The following is a 23,044-nucleotide window of genomic DNA, read 5'->3' as shown; positions in this document are numbered from 1 at the left end:
TCAGTGGAAGGATGTGAAAGCAGGATGCAGTTGACGTTTTGAAGGAAATAGGTGGGAACACGTGGTGCGGAGCTCTCTCACATCTTATTTATCTACCTTTCGGTGTAGGCCAAATCCTATTTCACAGAATGCCTTTCGGGTGGCTTACAATGGGACATCAAACATGATGAGATAGCAGAAATCAGAAGTGCAGCAGTGCGAGATAGTGGGAAAAGAATACACGGGAGCTGGAAAGAATGCTAAGACGGTGTTTCTGCACGTCTGCTGCTGGCGTGGGCCACAGCAGCGTAGCCGCCAGCGGAATCAAGGCAACTTGTCAGACACACAGTTCACAATGTCCACGAGATAAACACAAACCAATTGCTTGGGAAAATTCTAACTGTTGTTCACACGCGCCAGACAGGAATTGTTCCCAGGAGTCCTCATAAGGAAACAGTCTGTGATGTAAGGAACAGCATATTCTCCGCTGCAGTCTTATTGAGGGCACATGAGTGAGTTTCACGGGCTTGTAGCACATAATGATGCTCAGTGTAAAAGCAATTTGGGGATGTGGCTGGAGAGGTGGTGGGGTGGGCAATACGATTTGACAGAGGTCCCTAGCTCTCTGCTGATCCATCTGTGCCTTGGGATATTTTAAGTGTATCTAGTGAGTGAACAGATTCAATATTTCTTCAAGGAAACCTCCGAATATATTGCCTCCCTCATCTATATTTCAGGAACTGTTGGGACGTAGACAGTTTATGTATGCTTTCTGACCAATGCCTGCTTGGCTAGTTAAGTCCAGACTTACATCCAACGGTGTGGTTAGACATACGTTAGCAAAATACAAGATGCCTGTCATGACTCCTGCCACCCAAAAGATGGCCGCACCCTGGATCAGAGATGGGCTAAGGCAGGGGCGGGTTTCTTGTGAGCTATTGCTTTGGGTCTGTCCCCACACCTAGGGGAGCAGCCTACAGACTCACCAGAGTTCTGTTGCATTTAACCTGGCTGGGGTCCCGGATCCTGTGAATTTCCACAGGAATTGAAATAGACGCATTATATCCAAGAGGCTCCTCAGGCAGCTACAGCAGGTCTGACTTTCAACAATGCTGTTTCCTGCTGTCGCTTCCAAGATAAGCTGAGGAATCACTGAGTCAGCAAAGGGAGAAACTTTTTTGTCCACCAGTTTTAAGTCAGGGAAATGAAGACAGTGACTTTGTTTCCAGAACAGGATGTCACTGGCTCTTCTTCCTGGCAGTGGTTGGGGCTCAGTCGGTGGGCTCATCATTGGAGAAACGTCCTGTCTCCTGTGTTGTAGAGAATGCTTGCCTTCATTTCTGTAGAGCTGAAGGGACTCTGTAGCCTGTTCATCCTTAAATGGGTTCAGATCATAAACGAATAAGTTAAAAAGTAAGATCAGCCTGTACTCCTGCTTTACACCCTCCTGGAAACTTGGTATACTCTTTATTTGAAAAAAAAAACAACGATTTTATTTATTTATTTATTTATTTATTCATTTATTTATTTATTTATTTCTAGAGAGAGGGTAAGGGAGGGAGGAAGAGAGGGAAATAAACATCAATTAGTTGTCTCTTGCGCCCTAACCGGGGACCCGGCCCACAACCCCGGCATGTGCCCTGACCTGGAATCAAATCGGTGACCTTTTGCTTTGTGGGACTAAGCTCAACCCAGTGAGACACCCGGTAAGGGCCTGGAAATGTAGCATGCTCTTTGGAAGACCCGTTCTGCTGGTGCCGGCTTTCATGGAATGACAGTGTGAGTCTGCCATGAGAATCAACGGACAGAACTGTGCACCTGAGCCTAGAACAATTCTAATCCTTCAGGGAGAAGGTTGATAAAGGCCCAATACAAGTTACAGACAAGCTCGTCTTGTTCGTGGATGACCTCTCCTCTCAGTGTAGGGTACGCATGGTGTAAGGGGAGAAGGCCTGCAGCCTCATTCCTAGCTTGCTTCTTTCTTTTGTGATGCATTGGCCTCCAGAACCCAAATTGCAATTTTTTAAGCAAGTAGACGGTGTGCATTCTGTGGAGAATGTCTAGTCTAAGGTTGGGGAAGCCCTTTAAAGAAAGAAAAAAAAGGACAATACTCAGGGTACAAGTAGGTGTAACTGTACTGACTGGATGCAGGCACATGTTACCTAGAAGATAATTTGGCCAAAAGAAGCCATAAAGGGCTTCCATAAATGAAAAGATATGTTATGTGTGAAAAACTGTGGTAGGGTCCAATGCTATTCACAGCTTCAGGCATCCATTGGGGTCTTAGAACGAATCCCCCATGGATATGGGGGAACTACTGTATACACATATAAATCCAACTATTTATAGACACAAATGTATACATATATACATGTAACACTATGAAACACATATCAAGACATTTATTGATTGTAATGTTAGATTATAGATGCTTTTAATTTTCCTCTCTGTTCTTTTCTGTGTATCCAAATACACTAAAATGAATATAGGAACTAATGCAAACAGAAAACATGCTAGCAAATTGGTCAGGAATATTCTAAGGAGGGTAGGACGCCTTGGCAGGGCTTTGGGGTAGCTAATTCCCCAGTAGAGGCAGCACAGGCCCCCCATTGAGGCTACAGGTAAAATTACCCCCATTAGATAGTCTTCATCCATGAGGGGGTCTAGCAATATTTTATGGGTCTTTATGGAAGATGATGACCCACGGGGGCCACATCCGCACTGCTCAGGGGCTCCAGAGGAGGTTCTGTCGGCAGCACTGCAGGGCTGATTTCCAGGCATCCCTGGAAAAGGTTTGCCCCAGCAGGGGTTTCTGCAACAAATAACATTTGAAGAGTCTCAGAAAGAAGGCCATGTGTCCAAATACTCTGCATAGATCTCAGCAGGGGCAGCGTATGTGTGCAGACAAATCACAGGCATTGAACAGCGAGCAGACCCTAATCTGGCAGGAAAAGGCTTCTGCCCCATGAGCCCATCAGTTCGACAGCAGACACACCGGGGCTGAGGAGATAAGCAGACACATCTGTCTTTGCTGAAGCTGAATCTTCCAGTAAACCTGTTTTCTCACTCCCGGCAGGGCTAACGCTGGCTCCCAGGGCTGGGAGTATTCTGGAAGCTGCTCTTCCTCCTCCTGCACCTGTATCAGGTGTCTCTTGCATGTGGGACTTCCGTTGTCAACCTAGTGGCCACGCCATAGCTAAACAATAATGGGGAAGTAATAATACTCATTACAGCTGATGTTTACTGAGTGGTTACATATATGATGTATTTAATTTTTTTTAAATTATTTGTTTATTTTATTATTTTTTTAGAGAGAGGGGAAAGGAGAAAGAGAGGGAGAGAAACATCAATGTGCGGTTGCCTCTACATGCCCCCAACTGGGGACCTGATGTGCAACCTAGTCATGTGCCCTGAGTGGGAATCGAACCAGTGACACTTGGCTCGCAGACCAAGGCTGAATCCACTGAGCCACAGCAGCCAGGGCTTGTATTTAATTCTTATAACCAGTCTTTCAGGTAGATGTTCTTTCTAGTGCATAGATGAGGGGACTGAGCTGAGCCTCAGGGGGTAAATGAGGGGCACAGGTCAGACTCACAAAGGTCGTGAGTGGTGGAGGCAGCATTGGCGCGTCGGTCTGTGTCATCTTCCTAAGTCCTGGGCTTGTCCTGCCATGCCCACCTCGTGGGCCTGTCACCTTGTGTCACCATCCAGCTTTTCTTTCCATACAGATGGCTTTCTATTAAAAAAATCATCTGTTTAGCACATGCTTACATGCCTCTAATTTGCATTGTACTAGATACTTAAATAGCTCTGAGTTTCTCAAATCTACAAAGTCAATGAAATAAAAATACCCTTGGAATATTTTTCAAGTTACTGCCCTCTAGTTGCCTTCTTATTTATCTTCTCCTTTCTTAGCCGCACTGATGAAATGTGATGTCCATCCTTGCAGTGAGGTTGCTTTCTTCCCAGAAGTGGCCTTCCTGAAGGTCACCAGTGTGTCCTTTGTTGCTAAAGCCAAGGGTGCTTATTATCATTAAATTATTATTAGGCTTCCTATTTGACTCTTTTAGTGTTTGGTGATGCTCCCCCCTTGAAAATCTTCCTGCCCTCTGGGTTCATTGAAATCATCTGTCAACAACTATGCAGGGGCCTGAGATTTTACCTTATTTGCAAGCTAATGAGTTAGGCTGCCAGTTTCATAGATGTTGGCAGAAGATATGAGTCTCCTGAGTCAGAGACAATGCACTTTATTACTCACTACCCTGCAGGCGGCGTGAGTTTCACGTTTGCGACAGTTTTTCTTGCCCCCCCCCCAGCCCTGTGGAGATGATATGGGGGTGCAGCCTGCATACAGTCTGGGTCATAGCTGAGGGACCCCCGTACTTCGGCAAGCCCAATCTTTTATTAATATCTTTTTTGAGATGTAAGTTACCAACCATCAAGTTCAGGAAGTCTATAGTTTGATATTTACGAAGCCATGGCCCCACCATCACATGCTTTGACCCCCCCCCACCCTTTCACCTGTAGATATCCCAGATGACAAAACAGCTCCTCTAGAGCAACCCGGGGAGGTACCTCCAGCCGGGCTTTGGATTTGCGGATGGGTGCATTCTCTCAAACTCACCTCCTCCTGATGCCTCCTCCTCCCTCACCCTGTGCACCTCATCTCTGGGGACCCTGGCCGGCTCCGGCCTGGAAGTTTCCCCTCTCACACTCGTCGTTCCCTCCTTTACTTTCTCCGCCTTAACCAGTGGCTTCCTTCAGCCTGTCCTCCGTGTACATGCTTCAGGTTTTGATTCTAGCTCCTTCTGGCCCCAGTGCACAGGAGCTTGGAGAGTGTTGTGCAAGAGTGATCTGCTTCTTGCTCTCATAGAGTTTACCTTCCTGCCGGGGAGACAGACGTTAAGCAACAAGCCACCAAGTTAAATATTTCATTACAAACGTGACCAGGCTACCAGGAGAAAAGAGGGGGCTGCCGAGTAGGGAGTCGGGAGGGAGGAGAGCATTCTGAGCATCAGATAAGTGCTCTAGGAAGATATGGCCCTTGAGTAGAATTCTGCCAGGTGCACTGGAAATCGTCCAAGGGAGATTGTGCCAGGCTGGGACACGGCACGTGGGCAGGCCCTTTGCCACCTGCCCGTCTTCTTTGCTCCGGGCTGTGGCTCGGCTCCCTGTGCAGCTGATGCTGGGACGCTCCTGACTCTGCAGGGGCTCTGAAGCCAGAAACCAACCCCAAATGAGCAGTCAGCCAAGCACTCCAGCGGGGCTAATCAAAATTGATTTATGTCTGCACATATTTCCTTTAACTTTTAATAAATAATAATCAAAAGCTATTCTTTAGAGACTGCTAAAGAGGTACCAGTAAGGCCTTAAGAGAATAGATGGGCCAAACTTGAGCAAGTTTCCAAATGTCACGCCATTGAAACACTCGGTATGACTAGAAGGGAAAAGAATACTCATTGCGAATGAATTGTGGGAATTTTACCAAATATTTTCTAGCCAGAAGATCTCTCGAACAATTAGAACGATTTTCAGCTGCAAATGCTGGGCCTTATTTTACTTTAATTTTTTCCCCCTTTTTTTCTTAAATGCCAGAAGCTCAAACCAGCACATGGAAGGCTTCCAGGACCCTGTGTTAGAACATGTCCTGTCAAACAGGCCTCATGTCTGCTGCACACGGTTCCCTCTTATAAAGACCTTGAGGTTCCCACTTCTGCCAATTGTAATCAGTTACAAGCCCGCATGCACTCTCTGAAATAATGACAGCCTTTTTTGCAGGTTGTGTCTCATCTCCTTGTGAGGGGAGTCCTGTCATGGCACACAAGAGCAGAGAGGGTGGGGAACTGCAAAATGGGGGGACTGTTACAGATGGCTTGATAGCTGATCGGCACCATGAAAGCAGCAGACTCTCTGACCCCTCAGGTGCTCCTCTTTTTCTCTCTGGGTGGCTCCTGGAGATAAAGAGATCTGGCTGGGGGCTTGGGAGGGTGCCCAGGTGTGCTAGAATCAGAAATATTTAAGTGTGACTATTTGCAACCCCTGCTCTTGCAAAGAGTGTCTGCTTTCAGATGAAGACAATTGATTCCACATAAAACAAAACAAAGAGAAGGTGGAATTCAAATTGTTTTAAAGAAGAGAGAAGCAGAGTCAAGAGGAGAAAGAAAAAAAAAAGATTTCAAAGGGAGCTGTTGTCTTGATGAGAAATACATGATTATAAAATAGGATTAAGCAGGATCACTGATTCAGCTATGATATATCTTTTTCAATTTAGAACATGTGTTTGCTAGATGAATTGGGAAGAGGGTCACCTTCTGGGCAGATTCAGCCCCAGTCACATATAGCGGGGCAAGCAGACGGAGCCTTTGGGCAAAGGAAGCAGATCATCTTCCTTTGACCTCTGTGCCTGAGTTTCTCCATTTGTAAAATGGGAGTATTAACAGGACTTATCTCATTCTTTGTCATGTGTCTGAATCACCAAGAGGCTCTACCCCTGGAGTTCCTGATTTATTAGTCAGGGGGCGGGGCCTGGAAATCTGCATTTCTAACCAGTTCCCAGGGTTGCCAGAGCCGTGGGTCAGGGGCGCACACTGAGAACCACTGCTCTAGATCATTCTAAGAGCATTGCTCTTCCACGCCAACCTTGTTCTCCTCCGTGAAGTTTTGGTATTTCAATACTCGACTTTAGGTTTATGTTTTACCCTTTATGCTGTTTTGTTGGAATCTTAACCCAGCCTGTAAGTTCCTCTGGGCAGAGATTATACTTTGCATACTCCACACTCCCTTATTTTCTGTTTTGCATTTTTAATGTGGACAGTGATAAAATAGGGAAAGGGGGAAAATCATCTCAGACTGCTAACCCTAATAGGCAGCATCTATAAATGGCTATCAGCCCAGGAATTCTCTTATTAAAAACTTGCATTTCTAACAAGTTCCTGGGTGGTGGTGATGCTGTGGGCCCACGGCCCCCCCACCCTTTGCAAAGCACTTTCATAGGGATTGTTGAAGAATTTAGTGAATTCATCCTGTAAGGGTTAACGCAGTACCTAGCACGACTAAGCACTCGAAAGTGTTAGTTAGCATGACTTTTATGAAATAAGTGCTCAGACAAACCTCATTGAGTTAAACAAAACATTTATCAAACTCACTCAGTTATGGGGCTTTGTCGTTGGGAGATAGTGTGCCTTTCAGAGGAAGAAGGATGTTATTGCAGGGGCTCCAGCTTCACCGTGTTGTCAGTGTTCTGTGGAGGTCAGTTCCAGCCCCACTTTTTTAGAACATAGGTTTCGGAGCAGACTACCGGCAAACAAGGCAGGGGCTCATGGCATTTCAGGAGCCCCTGTGTATCATATATTGCAGGAGGAGGCAGAGAGAGGGGAGTGCTGGGTAGGATGGACGCTCTCAGTGTTTTTGATGATAATCTGTACTCCTCAGTGCCCCTAAAGCCCTAGGCACTGTGCCTGTGAGCTGCTATGAGCTCACAGCTCCCCCTCCCCCAGAGAAGTGCCCTGGGCCCTCCCCCCAACTTGGCAGGCCATGACCAATGACAGATGGACATGGGGTTCCAATGCTGGCTCTGCCCCAAGGACGGATCAGCTCTGTAGTTCACTTCCTGCTCCGGGGCTCCTCTGGGCTCAGGCTGGAGCTGGACTCCGGTTTTGACCACATCCTTGCTCAGCTCTTTGCCTCACCCTGCCCTCCATCCCCATCTCCTGAGAGCGCTCAGAAAGGCCCCATGCCTCAGCCTCTGTTCCCGGGGAGCCTGACCTAAGACACTGTCTGCTGTGCCCGCGGGGAAGTTTATTCGATTGGTTCATAGACTCAGAGGAGTAGAAGACGCTTCCGACTTAGAAGAACAGACGCAGGTCTGAAAGACTTGTCGCCAGAGGAGAGGAAGTGAGCCCTGAAATTTCAGAGTTAGGATATCCGTCTGCCTGAAACACAGGAGCCAGAAGAAAATTTCCAGCCAACCAGAGGGGAGGCTTCCTTTTGCACCATCCACGTCCTGCTTCTCCCTGGCTTTCCCCAGGACTTTGACCTTCCCTTCACTCTCCTGCTCCTCTTTCCTCGTGTCCCTGCATTTGCATCCCTGTGCATTTACATGGCGCTGGACGGTTTGGTTGTCAAGTTTGCCCTTGTCTCTGGGCTGTGGTCCATCCCCTTCAGCTCCTGGCATAGCCCTGCTCTCTGCCCCCTGTGTCCACTCAGACCGATGGGCCTGGATTTCTGAGTTCCTTGCTTTCCCCCTTGCATTGTCTCCTCTGCTTCTGTCTGGGGCTGAGACAATGGCTGGGACCTGTGCTTCTTACACATTCATGCTGCTTAAATCCATCTCCCCCTTGTCATGGTCTTCTGCGTCTCAGCCCCTCACCATAGCTGATCTTCCAATGTCCCTCCTGATCTCTGTCTATTTCTGGATTCCTGGGTTCCTGCACATCTGCCTTGCCCTTCCATGTGGGCTCATCTCTCTGAACTTAACCTTCACTTCTCCTTGCCCACGGTCCATCTCAGTGCTATTTCCTCTTGTGGCTCTGGGCCCTCCTGCTGGTCCCTGTCCTGCTGCTGCCTGCTCCCAATGTGACAAGTGTGATTATCAAAAGTCTTCTTTCCCAGAGATTTTATAAGACAACCTGCAATTTCCTGTCCTTCGATGGGAGAGAGCCTGGTGGTTCAGAAGCTAAACAGAAAAATGTGAATCGTTCAGGGGCATGTGCTTAATCCTCTCTGGTTCTGCTGGATCTGACATCCTTAAGAAGAAAAGTAAATAATACCAGAGGAGACATCAAAATTAAATTTAAATGAAATGTGAAAAATGAATGTTTTGCACTTAATCAGTATTTTTCCTCTTTATGTTAGTTTCTTATTGCTGATGTAACATATCGCCCAAACTAGAGACTTAAAACAACATGAATTTATTACCTTCCCATTGTGGAGGTCAGAGTCTGAAATGGATCTCCTTGGGCCAAGGTCAAGGCATTGGCTGGGCTGTGTTCCTTCTGGGGGCTGAGAGGGAGAAGCCCTTCCCTTCCCTTCCCTACCTTCTGGAAGCTGCCCGAATTCCTTGGCTTGTGGCTCCTTCCTCCATCTTCAAACCATCAATCATGTCACTCTGACCTCTGTTTCTGTCACATCTTCTCTTCTGACTCTGTCCCCTCTGCCTCCCTCTTTCATGTAGAAGGTCCCTTGTGCTTACACTGGGCCCACCTGGACCACCCAGGCTACCCTCAGGATCCTTAATCACATCTTCAAAGTCCCTTTTGCCACAGAAGGTGACATATCTACAGGTTCCAGGGATTAGGATGTGGACATCTTTGAGGGGGGCATTATCCTGCTTACCCTACTTTTTGTAGCTAATTTCAGGGTTAATTTAGAGAGCTCTGCCAATGCCAGAATATGCCTTCTGGTGCAAAGTGTTCTGCATGCCTTCTCACTTATTCATCATAATAGCTCATAAAGTGGACACAGGATCAAATCCATTGTATATATGAGGCAACTGAAGCTCAGCGGAATAAATCACCTTACCAAGTGTGCACCATCCTGTCTTTCCCTAGCTTCATCCCTATCCTCTTATAAGTATCTAAGTAACTAGAGCCTCTCCTGGGATCTCACCTGTGACTGCTGGGGTACTAGCCACATCCTTGGATTTGGAAACAATCGCAGATAAGGAGTTTTAACACAGATTGGCTTATGTATTAATTCTGGCACATTATTCTTTTGTCTGGATTTTTATGTACTTATCCTTATGAGTCATATTTTTATGAACATAGACCTCAATTATTATGGTTTTCATTAATTTTATCAAGTCAATGGTGGGCCATTTCAAGCTGAAAATGTACATTCTATTTTAGTACAGGAAAGTGACCTACTATTTCTTGGAAGATCATTTGTGTTCCTTTCATTCAGCTCTCTTCCTTAGGATACCAATTACTTACATGGTAGTGAGTTGCCTGGTCTCCGTTTCTTCCTCTCTCCAGTTCCTTTCATTTTTGCTTTTCAGCTCTCTGGGTTCTTCTTTTCAAGCCTGTCCTCCAGGTCCCTGGTTTTCTGCCATGTTACTCCTGTGGCTAATCAACTTCTAATGCTGTTTTGAATTCTGCAGATGACATTATTTGCTTCTTGTAATTTTTCCCTTAGCTCCTCTAGGTTTATTTATTTATTTATTGGTACATTTCCTTCTTCATTCATCTTTTAGCGCCTATTGCTTAGAGCCTATTTATTGATATTACCCTTGGTCTCTCCTTTCTTATCCCCTGAATTTCTTGGCTGTTCAAAGCTTGGGGTGTCTGAGAGAAAGTCCTGTTCCTCCTGAGTGGTCTGTTTGGTGCGAAAAATGCATTTTTGCTCATTACCTCCCATCTTCTACACAATATCCCTCCCCTCCACCCATCATTGTGTTTTTTCCTTTTTTTTCTTTCTTTCTTCCTTCCTTCCTTCTTTCCTTCCTTCCTTCCTTCCTTCCTTCCTTCCTTCCTTCCTTCCTTCCTTCCTTCCTTCCCTTCCTTCCTTCCTTCCTTCCTTCCTTCCTTCCTTCCTTCCTTCCTTCCTTCCTTCCTTCCTCCTTCCTATCCTCAGCTAATAAATTGATAGCAAAATAGGTGGATCCTGGTCGCACCCATTCTCGTACTCTCCCTCATTTGGGGATGAGGATACATTATAGCTACACAGGTGATGTTTTCAGGACAGGCTCTGCAGCCAGATGTTCTGCATTCAAATCCCAGCCGTGCCATTTCCAAGCTGTGCAAACTTGGGCGGGCGGCTGCACTTCTCTGGGCTTCAGCTCCCTCAGTCATACGATACAGATACTGCATGCCCACTGTGTGGGTTTTTGTGAGGAATTATTGAGAAGGCATGGAAAACACTTAGCCATGATAGTGCGTTGTCACTACCAGCTTAAAAAAGAAGGAAAAAGTGTTTATGCTGATGTAAGTAGAGGAGGTTAGAAGATGCCTGCCCATCACCCATCACGCGCTCCTTCAAGTTTAGCACAGTGGCCTTGCAAGGCCTTGCTCAGCGGTGGGGATAATGGGCTTCTGTGGTGATTCCTTCTCTTCCCAAGCCCTTCCATACATGCAGCCAACTCTTTCCTCAAATCGGGCACTTTCCTGCAATTTTCCAGAATTTCCCTACGTCCTCTTTGCACTATTTTGGGAAGGGAAGATGTGTTTGGAGTCTGGTCAGGTCTCATCGTTTGATTCTAGTTACACCATGAGGCAGGTGGTTGGCAGTTCCAGCTCAAATGACTCTCTTTCCCCCTCACATTTTCTTGCATTGGTTTTATTTTGAAACTGGTCATGTTGCTCCTTTTCTGGTAGGAGTGGGGTTGTGACTACCTCTCATACTGCCATGGCTTTTTAAAATGCCAGATATTTTATTATTTTCAAGTATGAAAGCAATACATGTTTGAGGCAGAAAGTCCAGAGGACACCAAAAAGTACACCTGTACCAAAAAGTACAAGGAAGAACAAACGGCCCTAACTGGTGTGGTTCAGCAGGTCAGGGGTCACTGCAGACAGAAGGGTCACTGGTTCGATTCCTGATCAGGGCACATACCTGGGTTGAGGGCCAGGTCCCCATGTAGGGGCGTGCGAGAGGCAACCAATCGATGTTACTCTCACATATCCATGTTTCTCTCCCTCTCTTTGTCCCTTACTTCCCCTCTTACTAAAAATTAATAAATAATCTTAAGAAAAGCAAAAGGAGAAGAAACTCATTACCTGCCATCTCCCTGTCTAGGCTGGAGCGAGGCCCATGAAGGCCTTGGTTTCCTGCTCACTGCTGTCCCCTGCTGTGCCATGCCATCCGCTTGGCACAGTCCTGACATGTCACTGATGAGGGCAATGGAATGTGTCGTGGATGACAGTAGGTGAAGAATATGTCTTGGAAGACGCAGAACATGGGAAAATTTATAAATCACAAGGCTTCCCTGAATCTAACCAGACAATGAAAACACTCTATTTTACTTATGGAGAAAACAGTTTAAATTAAGGCAGTGATGAGAAGGTCTCAGGGAAAAGAATGCTTGGCTTGAAGTTCGAAAACCTGGATGAGAGTTATTTGCTCTACATATTTACGTAACCTTGCTGACGTGAGTTCTTCTAAGAGCAGCAATAATAGACACCTCAGACCAGGCTGTGGGGATTTAAAAGGAGATTCAGGGTATGGCACATAGTAGGTGCTTAATAAATATCCACTCAAACTGCATTGTCGCACATGTGCCTTCCCAGTTGTCATAACGTACTGCTGTGAAAGGGTCTCATTCAAACTCAGAATATCACCCCTAAGGTTCAGGATGTTAAAGACAAAAATGCTTGGGCAGTCACCTCGATTCTGGAAGTGTTTATCACATCACAACGTTTCTGGGAACGGTGCTGGAGGTGAAAAGAGCCAAGTCCTGCCCTCAGGGAGTCACAGTTTGTAGGAGGAAACCTTTGTGGGCAGAAATGCATGAGAAGCTTGTGCCATCCATAGAGAGTGAATAGCTTCCAGAAGCTGGCGTGGCAGATGGGGGCACTTACTGGAGATGGTGACGAGCTGAAGAACTGGGTTTTAAGGGAGAGGGAGTATTGTTAGGGACTCAGGAGATTCCAGGCAGAGGGAAGAGCCTGTTCCAAGGAGGGGAGGTGCTGAAAGGCCACCTTCCACACTACCCGGGGGACAGGTTGGTCCCTGGTGGGGTGGGACTCAGAGCCTGTGTTTGGGGTACGGGGACACTAGCGTGGGACCAGAGACTGGACTGTTTTTTATAATTTCATGGACTGGGTTTTCACTAATCTATCTGTGTCTGTCTTTGAAAGACCCCTGTTGGTTCTGTTTAATAGATGAAGAAAAATGGGAGGAAGGTTAAGGAGCTAAGTGCCAGCTCCCAAATGCAGGCTGAGCAAGGAACCAAGGTGTTTAGAAGGGGCCAGGGCCCTCTCTTCTTACCACTGGGCATCAGCCCTCTGGGGTCAGCCCACCAGCAACGTTTATTCTTGAACCAGATCACTCCTAAAACCAGCCATGCAAACTCCTTATGATGGAATGTCACCCCGACTCTGTCACTTCGGGCGTGGGGGTGGGTGGGGCCTCCATGCTCAGGGTCACCAGAGAGCACAGGATAACTCAATTCTACTTTCCCTCCCGTCCTCTGTCCTGCAGCAATGGAATGGCAGGGACACAGCCCTCATGGTCACCCGCGTGGTCAACCACAGGCGCTTCTCGGCCACGGTCAGCGTGGCAGACACTACCCAGCGGAGTGTGAGCAAATACCGCTGTGTGATCCGCTCTGATGGTGGCTCTGGAGTGTCCAACTACGCTGAGCTGATTGTGAAAGGTGAGTGTCCTCATCCCTGCCTCTCCCCACCTGGCTAAGGTCAGGGGAGTTCTTGGCTGCACCCTTGCAAAGGGTGGGAGGGGTCAAGGGGCCTTTGACAGTCTGCTGCTCCTCCTCCCAGTCTGGAGTGTAAGACACAACTTCCCCTCCCCCTCCCGTGCTCCAAAAAGAGAGACATTGTAAAATCATGCAATATAGCACTGCTATTCACAGTTGGGTCTTATGTGTAGGATCCATATCTAAAAGTCTGTGGGATATACTTGCATAACTTAGGGGGCATCTCCAAATTGGGCTCTGTTTTGCACTGAAAGTTAGAATCAACCCCTGTCCTGGTGTTTTGGTGGTGTTCTGCTGAAGCATTCAGAGAGTATGGTCATTTCTGAGGGATTTTTTAAAACAAAAACACAATATAATGACAATATTTTGGAAGGAGGTTTTGAAATGAATAATCCCTCACCCCACTGGCCTTAATTTAATTCTTTTCAATTTTCTTGTTCACCTTGAAGTATCGTTGATGTGCCTCCCATTAAAATACACACATTGCTTTCTTTCTGCTCCTTTCAAGGGGCTGGATGCCCCATTTATTCTTGGAAGTCTACATAATCTTTGGTATAATGCTTGATGGGTGTATACTATTTTGTCAAATGAATCATCCAGTATTTTCAGATCTCCCTGTTTGTAGTCGTTTAGGTAATTCCAGGTGTTTGTGGTCTTGTTTCATCTTTCCTTTGTGCATGCAACAATTAACATCTCGATGGCGTTCTCCAAAGAGAACATTTTTATTCTATTGAACCAAATTATTCCCTTGGATGAATTCCCTAGGGGTAGAGTTGGTAGGCCAAAGAATATGAGCATCGTTATGGATTTTTCTTTGTTTTGCAATATTGCTTTTGCAAAAAAACAAAAAAACAAAACCATTTGACAGGGTACACTGGCAACAGCAGCATATGAATGTACTCATTTTCCAGTGTTATGTTCACCGATTAAAATTTTAATGTAGCATAATTTAGTGGCTGAAACAATGGAGCCGTTCCTCTTACGCTAGCTGTAGAATGGTACCTGGTGTGCTTGAAGGTAGAAACATTGATTGACCTCCCCCCCAACCACCCGGCCCCCAGAAGGCTCCTGAGTGGGTTTCTTTGGTCCAGGTATGGGTTGGTGTGAAACCCTTGACCTCTATCTGCTGGCCCCATGGAACTGGTAGCCTAGCCTGGACCAGACGGGGGTTTGCAGTCTGGGGTTCTCTCTCCAGGGCTGACCTGACTCTCGACAGATATTCACATCATGTCATCCCCTGGGAAATAATTTCCCTGACTCCCCCAACCCCTGGCCCCCCGAGTCTGGTGATTGCTGTCTCCCACATCTCCCTGTCTCTTTTTCTGCACGATCACACCTCAGAATTATCATTTTCCTTTGTTTACTTGGTAATTTCCTACCTCACCCTTTGGGATTTAAGCTCTGTGAAAAGAGGGGCATCTTTCGTTCGGTTCATGGTTCACGGTGAGCCCCTGCCTGGTGTGACGTGCCTGGCCCAAGTGCTGAGCATGCCGAACCATGTGAAAGCGTGTTTGACTGTTTAAACCTGAGCAGTCCTTCACCTGCTGAGGCTCAACCTTAAAATATGTGTAGAATGACAGATGAGTGAATGGATTATTGGCCTCAGCAGGAATTCATTTTATCACCATAGTGCTGTGAATACTTAAATGGATGATCAACAAATCAGGCGGTCGTGAACAAAACAACCCCAAGGAAAAGAAACCATCATTTTGATTGCGTCAAACTCCTACCTTTGTTTTTGGTTTTTGTTTTCAGTGCCCATAGATCGTTTTGTGTGGCAAGTGGCCTTTGCAGGCCTTATGGGTATTCAGCGAATATGTCGTTTCCTGAGCTGTCTCCGCTGGAATGCTCATTTTACCTTCCGTGTGGTGGCCCCCCACCCTGGAATAGGAGTCCCGGGCACAAGGCACTGGGTGTCTCATGCTCCCCACGGTCTCGCCAGCACCTTGCATGTGCCTGGCACTAAGCTGGTCATGAGAGAATGAAGTGACTGGCTATGGGAGCTAGTCATTCCGGACTTCTCACATCGGACAAACGGGAACCAGAAAACTTGTCTGTCTTTCCTATGTCCCCAGTTGTAGGGGAGGAGACCTGGAAGGCCAAATGCAGAGGACTTTGGGACAGGATGTGAGTCCCACGGTGAAGCATCGTCACCTTTATTTGGAGGGGTGGGCGGGGTAACAGGGACAGCAATTCATCCTTTGCTGGCTGTGCAGCCTGGGCCAGAGTTCAGCCTGGCGGGAGCCATGCAGGGCCAGGTTGGTGAACATGATCCAGCGGCCGCTGCTGCTCCGAATCCTGGCACCTGTAGCCCTTTCTGCTCTGTTTTAAGAAAAGTGCCGGGTGGCCTCTTTCAGTCTCCTTCCCAGTGACTGATGACAGGTTGGTGTTCCCTGTAATCTGCTCCCGTTTTAGTATGTCTTGATGGACTCTTTTATGGGATATCCCTTTTTTTATTGCCCATTGTCCCCTCATTGCATTTGTTCCCTTTTTACATTCAGTTGGTGGTAAGGTAGAAGCTGGGCCCTTGAATGCAGAAGCTCCTTCACATATGTGATGTCAGTTAGTCCTGATTGTGGCTCTGCCTTGGGGTCTTATTTTAATTAACTCATTTTATGGCTGGGAGAACAGCCAATGCAGAATCAGAGGGCAGCCCTGAGGGGCAGAGCCAGGGTCTGACCAGGGGCTGGCTCTCACTATTTTGGCCATGCCTGGAGGGCCTGAGGATTGTGGCCTTGTTGGCACCTGGTATCGCTGTGGCATGAACAGTGCTGAAAGGCTGTAGAGAGTAGGCGAGGCTCATGATGGGCGTCCCTGGACCAGTCGCTGACTTGCCTTTTTAAACTTTTGCTCCCTACCTCCCTGGAATAGCGTATGTAGGAACTTCTCGGTTTCTGAAGAAATAAATTTAACCCTTCCCTACACACACACCGAATGAGCTAGTAGTGCCCAAACCAAAGAAGACACCCAGAAGTTCTGGGAAACCATTTGAAGGCAGCAAACCAGAGCGTCTGGGGCAAAGTGTCTTGTGAAAAGTGACTCACCTCTTTGAGCCCCATGCTGTGGCCGAGCCAAGAGGCTTCAGGACTTTAATACTGAAGTATTTGCACTTGTTTAAAAAACAACACAAGAAAAAACATAAATCTGCCTTCTTTCTTCTTTCAGGAACGGGAGAAACTTTGAGAAACCAAACCAAACCAAACAAAAATATTCTCACGTGCACGTTGGGAGATGGGGCTGCTCCCTGAATTGAGTTTCCTCTTCCTGGTTTACACAACACACAGGGGCGGTGTGGGCTGAGGGGCGGGAAGCTGACACTGGAGTGCCCCCGCCAGCCCCAGCAGCTGTTCTTCCAGGTTTCTTTCATTTAGTTGCCATTCAGAGACAGGAAAGCGCTCTGGAGCCGGGATGCCCAGGTTTGAATCCTGGCCCCAGCTTGTGTCAGCCCTGTGACCTTGACCATCAACCTCTCCCAGCTCATCTGGGAATGAGGATTAGGATCACCTCCCTCAGAGGGTGTGTGTCCTAAGGGCTAATTTAGACAACAGATGTAGCAGTTCCTAGAATAGTGTCTATAGTGTCTGGCCTGCCACCCTACAAATGTTTGTTCAGTATGACAACTTGCTGATGTGGGTGGGATTTCCGAGGTAGGAAGTAAAAGGTGGTGAAAGCCTGGGTGGGTGGGTGGGGACAGGACACCCGACCCAGTTGCTGATTGAATCCTTATCCGTTTGGCCTTGATGGAATCATTTCAGGCTTCCTCTGCAAAGTGGGGACTGGGGTGCTCTCCCCATACAGTTGTGTGCTGAGCATAAAGAAAGGGAGAGAGGAGAGATAAAAGGGGGCCGGCGTGTGGGCTTGGGAATGTTCGGGTCACGGAGTCCACACTAGACCAGACTCCCTGGGTCTGCTCCTGTATGCACACTGGTGAGCCAGAAATCTGGGGGCAAAGGAAAAGTAGCTGGTTCTGCCTGTGCTCTGCCTTCTGACCACATGGTCCCCATTCCATCCCGCATGATTCATTCAGGACTCGGGCCACGCTGGCATTGGGGAGTCTTGTGCCCCTCAGTGCCCATGGCTGCCAACCTCAGGAGGCCCCTCTGATGGCGTTCCTGGCAGGCTCTGACACTGGGCCGCGCCGCAGAGGCCCAGCCGGGGTCTCTGTCGTCTCTCCCTCAGCAGCATGTTGATGGCTGGCTTGCTCGCGGCTCACGGGCTATCCTGGGATGGCGAGTGTCAGTGCTTCAGAAGACGCTGCCTCATTTGAGTGCAGGTAATATCAAATTCTCAGGGCGACACATGGAGCCAAATGAAAGCAAATTGGAATTACTTAATTCTAAAGAGCTGTTTATTGAGCAGTGATAACGTACCTGGGTGTGCATTAGATTACTCAGTAATTGAGGTTTTGCTCAGTTGACAATCCGGCAGCTTGACCTACCTGTTCCAGACCAGTGCTCATAAATGCACTGATTCTCTCCCCATTTCAGGGTTTCCAACTGTCTTTGATTTCAAGGCGTCTTAATGTATCCCAAGGATGTAGGTCTCTTCAACCGAAGTTATGCAGATGTGGTCCTGGTGAAAATTCCCTAACATTAAAAAAATAAAATGCCTTTGATAGTGATTTTTAAATCTGCCTTCCAGCTCCATTTAACAACCCTCTTATCATAGGCAGATTATTGCCCAGAAAAAATATAATGTTGATGCCGAGAGTAAGATGTTCTGATTCACGTAATGATGTGACGTCCAGGGCAGTTTGGTAGTTTCAAGAAGGGGGTTTTGGATGTAACCACACCAGACTTTCAATCTCAGTTCTGGCCCCGTGACCTAAGGCAAATCTGCATATACTCTGGGCCCCAGTTTCCTCTTCTGTTCAACGGGGGTGAATATATCTAACTGGATTCCTGTGAGAGGGAGCAATATATGTAGCGACACTCGCACAAAATAGACACGCATAGTTATACCTGCAACTATCAATAATCCTATTTTACTCTCCTATTAAGGGGTAGAACTCGAGTACATTGTGCATTTTTCCTTGTCCTGCTTAAAGGAAGGATAAGCTGAACTGCAGAGATTTAAACAGAGTCATCTTAAGGTCTCTCTCTTCTCCTCCGAACTAGGATTGATGCCATCAAAGGCAGCCTATTGGTCAAAATCAGTTTCAGAAATGCTTTATTTATATCACACTTTTTGTTCCAGTATTTACACCCCTCTTGAAATTGTTTCTGGTTTGGCCACATGGAGCGTGCGTTCTGGGATGGCAGCAGGGGATGCGTGTGGCTGCTGCACTCTGGGGCGTGTGTTTCACACTGGACCTCTGCCCCCACTTGGCCCGTTTTGCTCACAGAACTAGTCTAGTTGTTTCAGGCATCTGAGTTCACAGCCTCTGGTTTAGAGATTGCATGGCCGGAGTAGCTGACTTGTCCCTGTGTTGATTTGTGTAATGGTTCACTGAGCCCCGGCTATGGGTCAGGTAATGTGATAAGTTCATTGTGTAGAAGAAAGAAATATATAAATCTACAATGTATGGCTGGCCATCTGGTTTGTGTCAGGTACCTACTGCACCATCTTACTAATCCTATCAGCAGCGCTTTGATATACACTCTGTTAGCATCTCCCTTATACAAATGGGGGACTGGTGGCTCAGAGAGGTTAGGTAACTTCCCCAAGGTCACACAGCTTATATGTGGCAGAGGATTTAAATCCAAACCTGCTTGTGCCTCAGACCGTGCTCTTTCTTATACCACATTTCTTACAAAATCCAACATGGGAAGCCCTGTCATTGGGTGTGAGCTGAGGAAATCCAGAGGGTGGAACAACTAGGGCAGTTTGGGAAAGTCTTGGAAGGCTTCTAAGAGTGGTCCCATCCTAACTGGACAGCCTGGGTCACAGTTTTGAGACATGCATGGGTGACATGTTTGAGGCTGGGAATGTAGGCAGGGGGGCTTTTGCAGAGCAGAGTTGGAGCTTTACTCTGTAGGATTCAGGGGGCTTTGATGAACCCATCCCCTCATCTCTAGTCCTTGACAGCAGTGCACACGCACTCTCGAGGCTGGACCTGTGCATCCATCTCTTCTCTTTCTGGGCCCTTCCTGTGCCCAGTGGAAAGTCATTGTCGGGCTGGTGGCTGTGGTGAAAGCGTCCACTCCTGGGGCATTCATTTCCTGGCCCTTCTGGCTTCTTGCGTGGGACACAGAGGGGAACTTCTGGGGCTTTGGAGGAAGTCCACAGTCACAGAGGCTCAGATAGGACGGTTGGAAGTTGACCTGGGTGATGGAAGTGGAATACAGCAGCATCTGCTACCGGGATCCCACAGCACCTGCAGCCTTCCAAAGGGACCAAGGCTGCTGGCCACTGCTTCATCCGTGGGAGCAGCCGTGGAAAGCCATCGCGTGCTCGGGGAAGAGGCAAAGCCAGCGGCCACTCTGGGCGTTCCGCTTGGGCAACCCTGGAGTGCTGCAGAAGCTGCCGGCAGGACTGGACTTGGAGCATCCATTCCTTCCTGTGCTCTGCCAGCCCTCAGGGGAAAGAGAAGCTGGGGGCTGTATCGCTCTGCAGGCAAGAGCAGGCTCGGGGTGAGAAAGCCTGGACTGGAATCTGGCCTCGACCCCGTAAACCCCACTTCCTAAGTCTACCTAGACCTCCGCTGCTCTCCACCACCTCTATTTTCCAGGGGTTGGCAGACCTTTCCTGTGCAAGGTGAGTCAATATTTTCAGCTTTGTGTTCCAACTACTCAACTCTGCTGTATAGTAAATGCAACCATAGAAAATATATAAACGAATGAGTGTGGCAGTGTGCCAATAAAACTTTATTTACACAGACAGGCAGAGGTCTGGATTTGGTTCCCTAGCCAGGCCAGTTTGCTGATCATGACACAGGACCCTCCCTCTTCCCTACTCCTTTGCAATTGGGTGACTATGCCAGCTTCCTCCCTGCTCTGCTCTTATGCCACTGAGGCTTATTCTCCCTGCAGCAGACGGAGTAATAATTTGAAAACAAGTTAAATCATGGTATTTCTTTGCTCAAAACCCTCCAATAGTTCCTATCACACTCAGAATAAAATCCGAACTGCTTAACATGGTCTCTAGATCTGGCTCCTCTCTGTCTCTTTGATTCCTGATCACCCCTGCCCCACATTTGTCCTTCATTCTCTTCTCGAGCTACACTGGTCAATTTCTTCTTCCTTGAACCATGTCAATGTAGTTCTGACCTCAGGACCTTTGCACTTGCTGTTCTCTCTTTGCCTGAAATGATTTTCTTTTAGATAATTATGTGCCTCATTAGTTTTGTTCCCTCTGCTTCTCAGAGAGTCTCCCCAACCACCTTAACTAAAATAGCTCCCATCCCTACCTCCTGTAGCTCTGTACCCTGGTACTATGCTGTGGTTTTCTTTCCAGCTCTTACCACTGCCTGCTGTTGTCATTTAGGTCTTTATATTACACAGGCTCCTGCAGGAAGACACTCCGGAGGTCTTGCTTTCTGTTGGACCTACAACACCTGAGGCAGAGGTTGGCATATGGCAGGGGCTTAAACATGTGCTATATCCAGTGGAGAGTCCTCTCATCCTGACTTCCCAGCATGCGGTGGCATTACAGATCCTCACTCACCAGGCCTTCCTTTTTCTAAGCTTCTTGTTATTGTTTGAGCTCAAGGTTCTCCCTTGCAAGTTCCGTCTCTTTTAGGGGTGCCTTTCCACCTCTTCCTTTATGTGTTTTGTTTTCTCGTTATTTTCTTCCCAGTTATGGAAGCCATAGGCTTTTACATTCCCCGTGTCCCTCCGTGGCCTTATTTGTTCCGCTTTGATTGCAGTTCTGGGGTCTTGGTTGACCTGTCATCACTCTGCTACTTATCCATTCTCCCACGTTGCCAGCTGCCAGGCTAATGGTTGTTTGCAAACCTCTGGGTTTTGTTTCTTGCCGATCAAGGGAAGGCTGGTCTTGTGGTACCCCCGCCCCCCGTTCTCCCGAGTCCTGCTGCCTGGAGCACACCTGCATCTAAACGTCTAAACGTCTAACACCTTTTCATGCCAGACTTAGCCTACCTCCTCCTCCCACTCCACGTCTGACCTTGGCTTTCGGGCAGATGCTGTTTCAGAGGAACCTCAGTGTCTTCATCTTCACTGCAGGCTTCACTCTCTGTAGAAGAATAGCCTGCTGATCAGGTTCTTATTTTTTGTTTTTCTTCAATCATAAGTTTTTTTAATGGATTGCATTGTTGTTGTTGCTTTTTTTTACCATGACTGCCCTTGGCCAGCCCACATAGATTACAAATCAGAGGGCTTGAGTTCTAGTTCCAGGTCTTCTCCGGATTAGCTGTGTGGACTCGGCACCTCATGATGCCCTCGTTATAAAATGGAACGACACTGCTCCTCTAGATAGGGGACAGGGGCCATGGCTGTGTCCATCCTTTGTAAACAAAGTGCCATCCACATGCTTATGCGTGTCTTCACCAGGCTTTGTCATCCCCGCGTTTGCCAGCTACCAGTCTTAGCCCTTGACTCCTGACTCTTGGATAATGTCACCGTTAGCTTTTTGTGGGAAGAGAAAAAGGACAGATGGGAAGAAAGTGGGAAACTTAACTAGAACATATGTGGGGGGGGGGAGGAGGCGAACCAGGGGATGTGTATGTATATTGTATTCTCTATGGGCACAAAGACCAGCTTATTTTTGAAAAAGCATAAATGTGGATAAATAAAACCTGAGAAGTATTGGTTTCCTTGAATTATTTTGACTACTTCATCAGCTGCATGCTGACGTGTTGCATTAACACCTTTAACGCGCTTGGAAATTAAATCAAATGGCAATTGCATTAAATTCTCATTCACTTGTTACATTTCCCTCCCGTGTTCAAATGGAAGAATCAGCTGGGGTATGGAATGAGCTGTAAGGTCTGTAGTTAGCTCACATTTGTGGGCCATTTATGACATGCCAGGCACTGCCCGGGATACTCCATGCAAGATTCTGGTTAATCCTCACATTCTTCTGATGAGGATGCTGAGGCCTGGTTACCCAGCCTCCTTAGAGTCTCTCTGTCCAAGGTCTATTCTCTTCTTCTGTGATTGAGACTTCTTTCTGGCCCTCCTCACGCTGATTTTCCATGATGTTCTATTCCATAGAAGATACACCAAGTATTATTTCTGAGGAACCTAGTTTCAGGCTCAGTCACACTCATGGAAACCATGGGCCCCACATTTGGGAGGATGCTCCAGGTCATGGCCTCTGTCTCCCAACTGGAGCCTAATTCATTCTGAAATGTTACAGCCTCTGCCTACCCCCGATGGTCCTTACCTGAGGGTGATTTCCTCCCTCAGGGGTCATTGGGCAACGTCTGGAGGCATTTTTAATTGTCGCAGCTGGAAGGGAAGTACTTCTCCTAGTGAGCAGAGGGTCAGAGATGCTGCTGACCTTCATCTAATGCACGGGATGGACTCTGCCACAGAGAATTATCCAGCCCCAGAGGCCAGTAGGGCTGAGTGAGGTTGAGAGACTCTGACCTGGAGGTCTTCCCACGGACGGTGTTTTTATTTCTGATGCTCTAGCATTCATCTGCAATCCTGTGGGCTTCTGGCCACGTGGGGTGAGAGATGTGGGAGAAGGAAGGTAGAATGAGTTACATGGCTGTGAAGAAGTGATGGAGCGTCTCTGAGCCCAGTCTCTCTCTCTGGAAAACTGACATTTGACTTCTGATTTATGCTGACTTGT

The 23,044-nt window shown here is 47.5% G+C and overlaps 1 protein-coding gene across 12 annotated transcripts in view; it reads left to right on the top strand.

Moving 5' to 3' along the window:
* The window catches only part of PTPRT (protein tyrosine phosphatase receptor type T), a 690,852-nt gene that overhangs the window by 94,841 nt on the left and 572,967 nt on the right, over window positions 1-23,044 (top strand). For all 12 annotated transcript variants that reach the window (XM_090286424.1, XM_090286422.1, XM_090286420.1 and 9 more), the window contains exon 5: window positions 13,114-13,288. In XM_090286424.1, coding sequence (XP_090142550.1) covers window positions 13,114-13,288 — 175 coding nt within the window. The remainder of the gene's footprint in view (window positions 1-13,113; window positions 13,289-23,044) is intronic.

This window comes from Furipterus horrens, unplaced genomic scaffold (assembly GCF_987537825.1).
Source record: "Furipterus horrens unplaced genomic scaffold, mFurHor1.1.pri manual_scaffold_8, whole genome shotgun sequence".
Taxonomy (NCBI): Eukaryota; Metazoa; Chordata; class Mammalia; order Chiroptera; family Furipteridae; genus Furipterus; species Furipterus horrens.
This window is presented reverse-complemented; position numbering and strand designations above follow the sequence as displayed.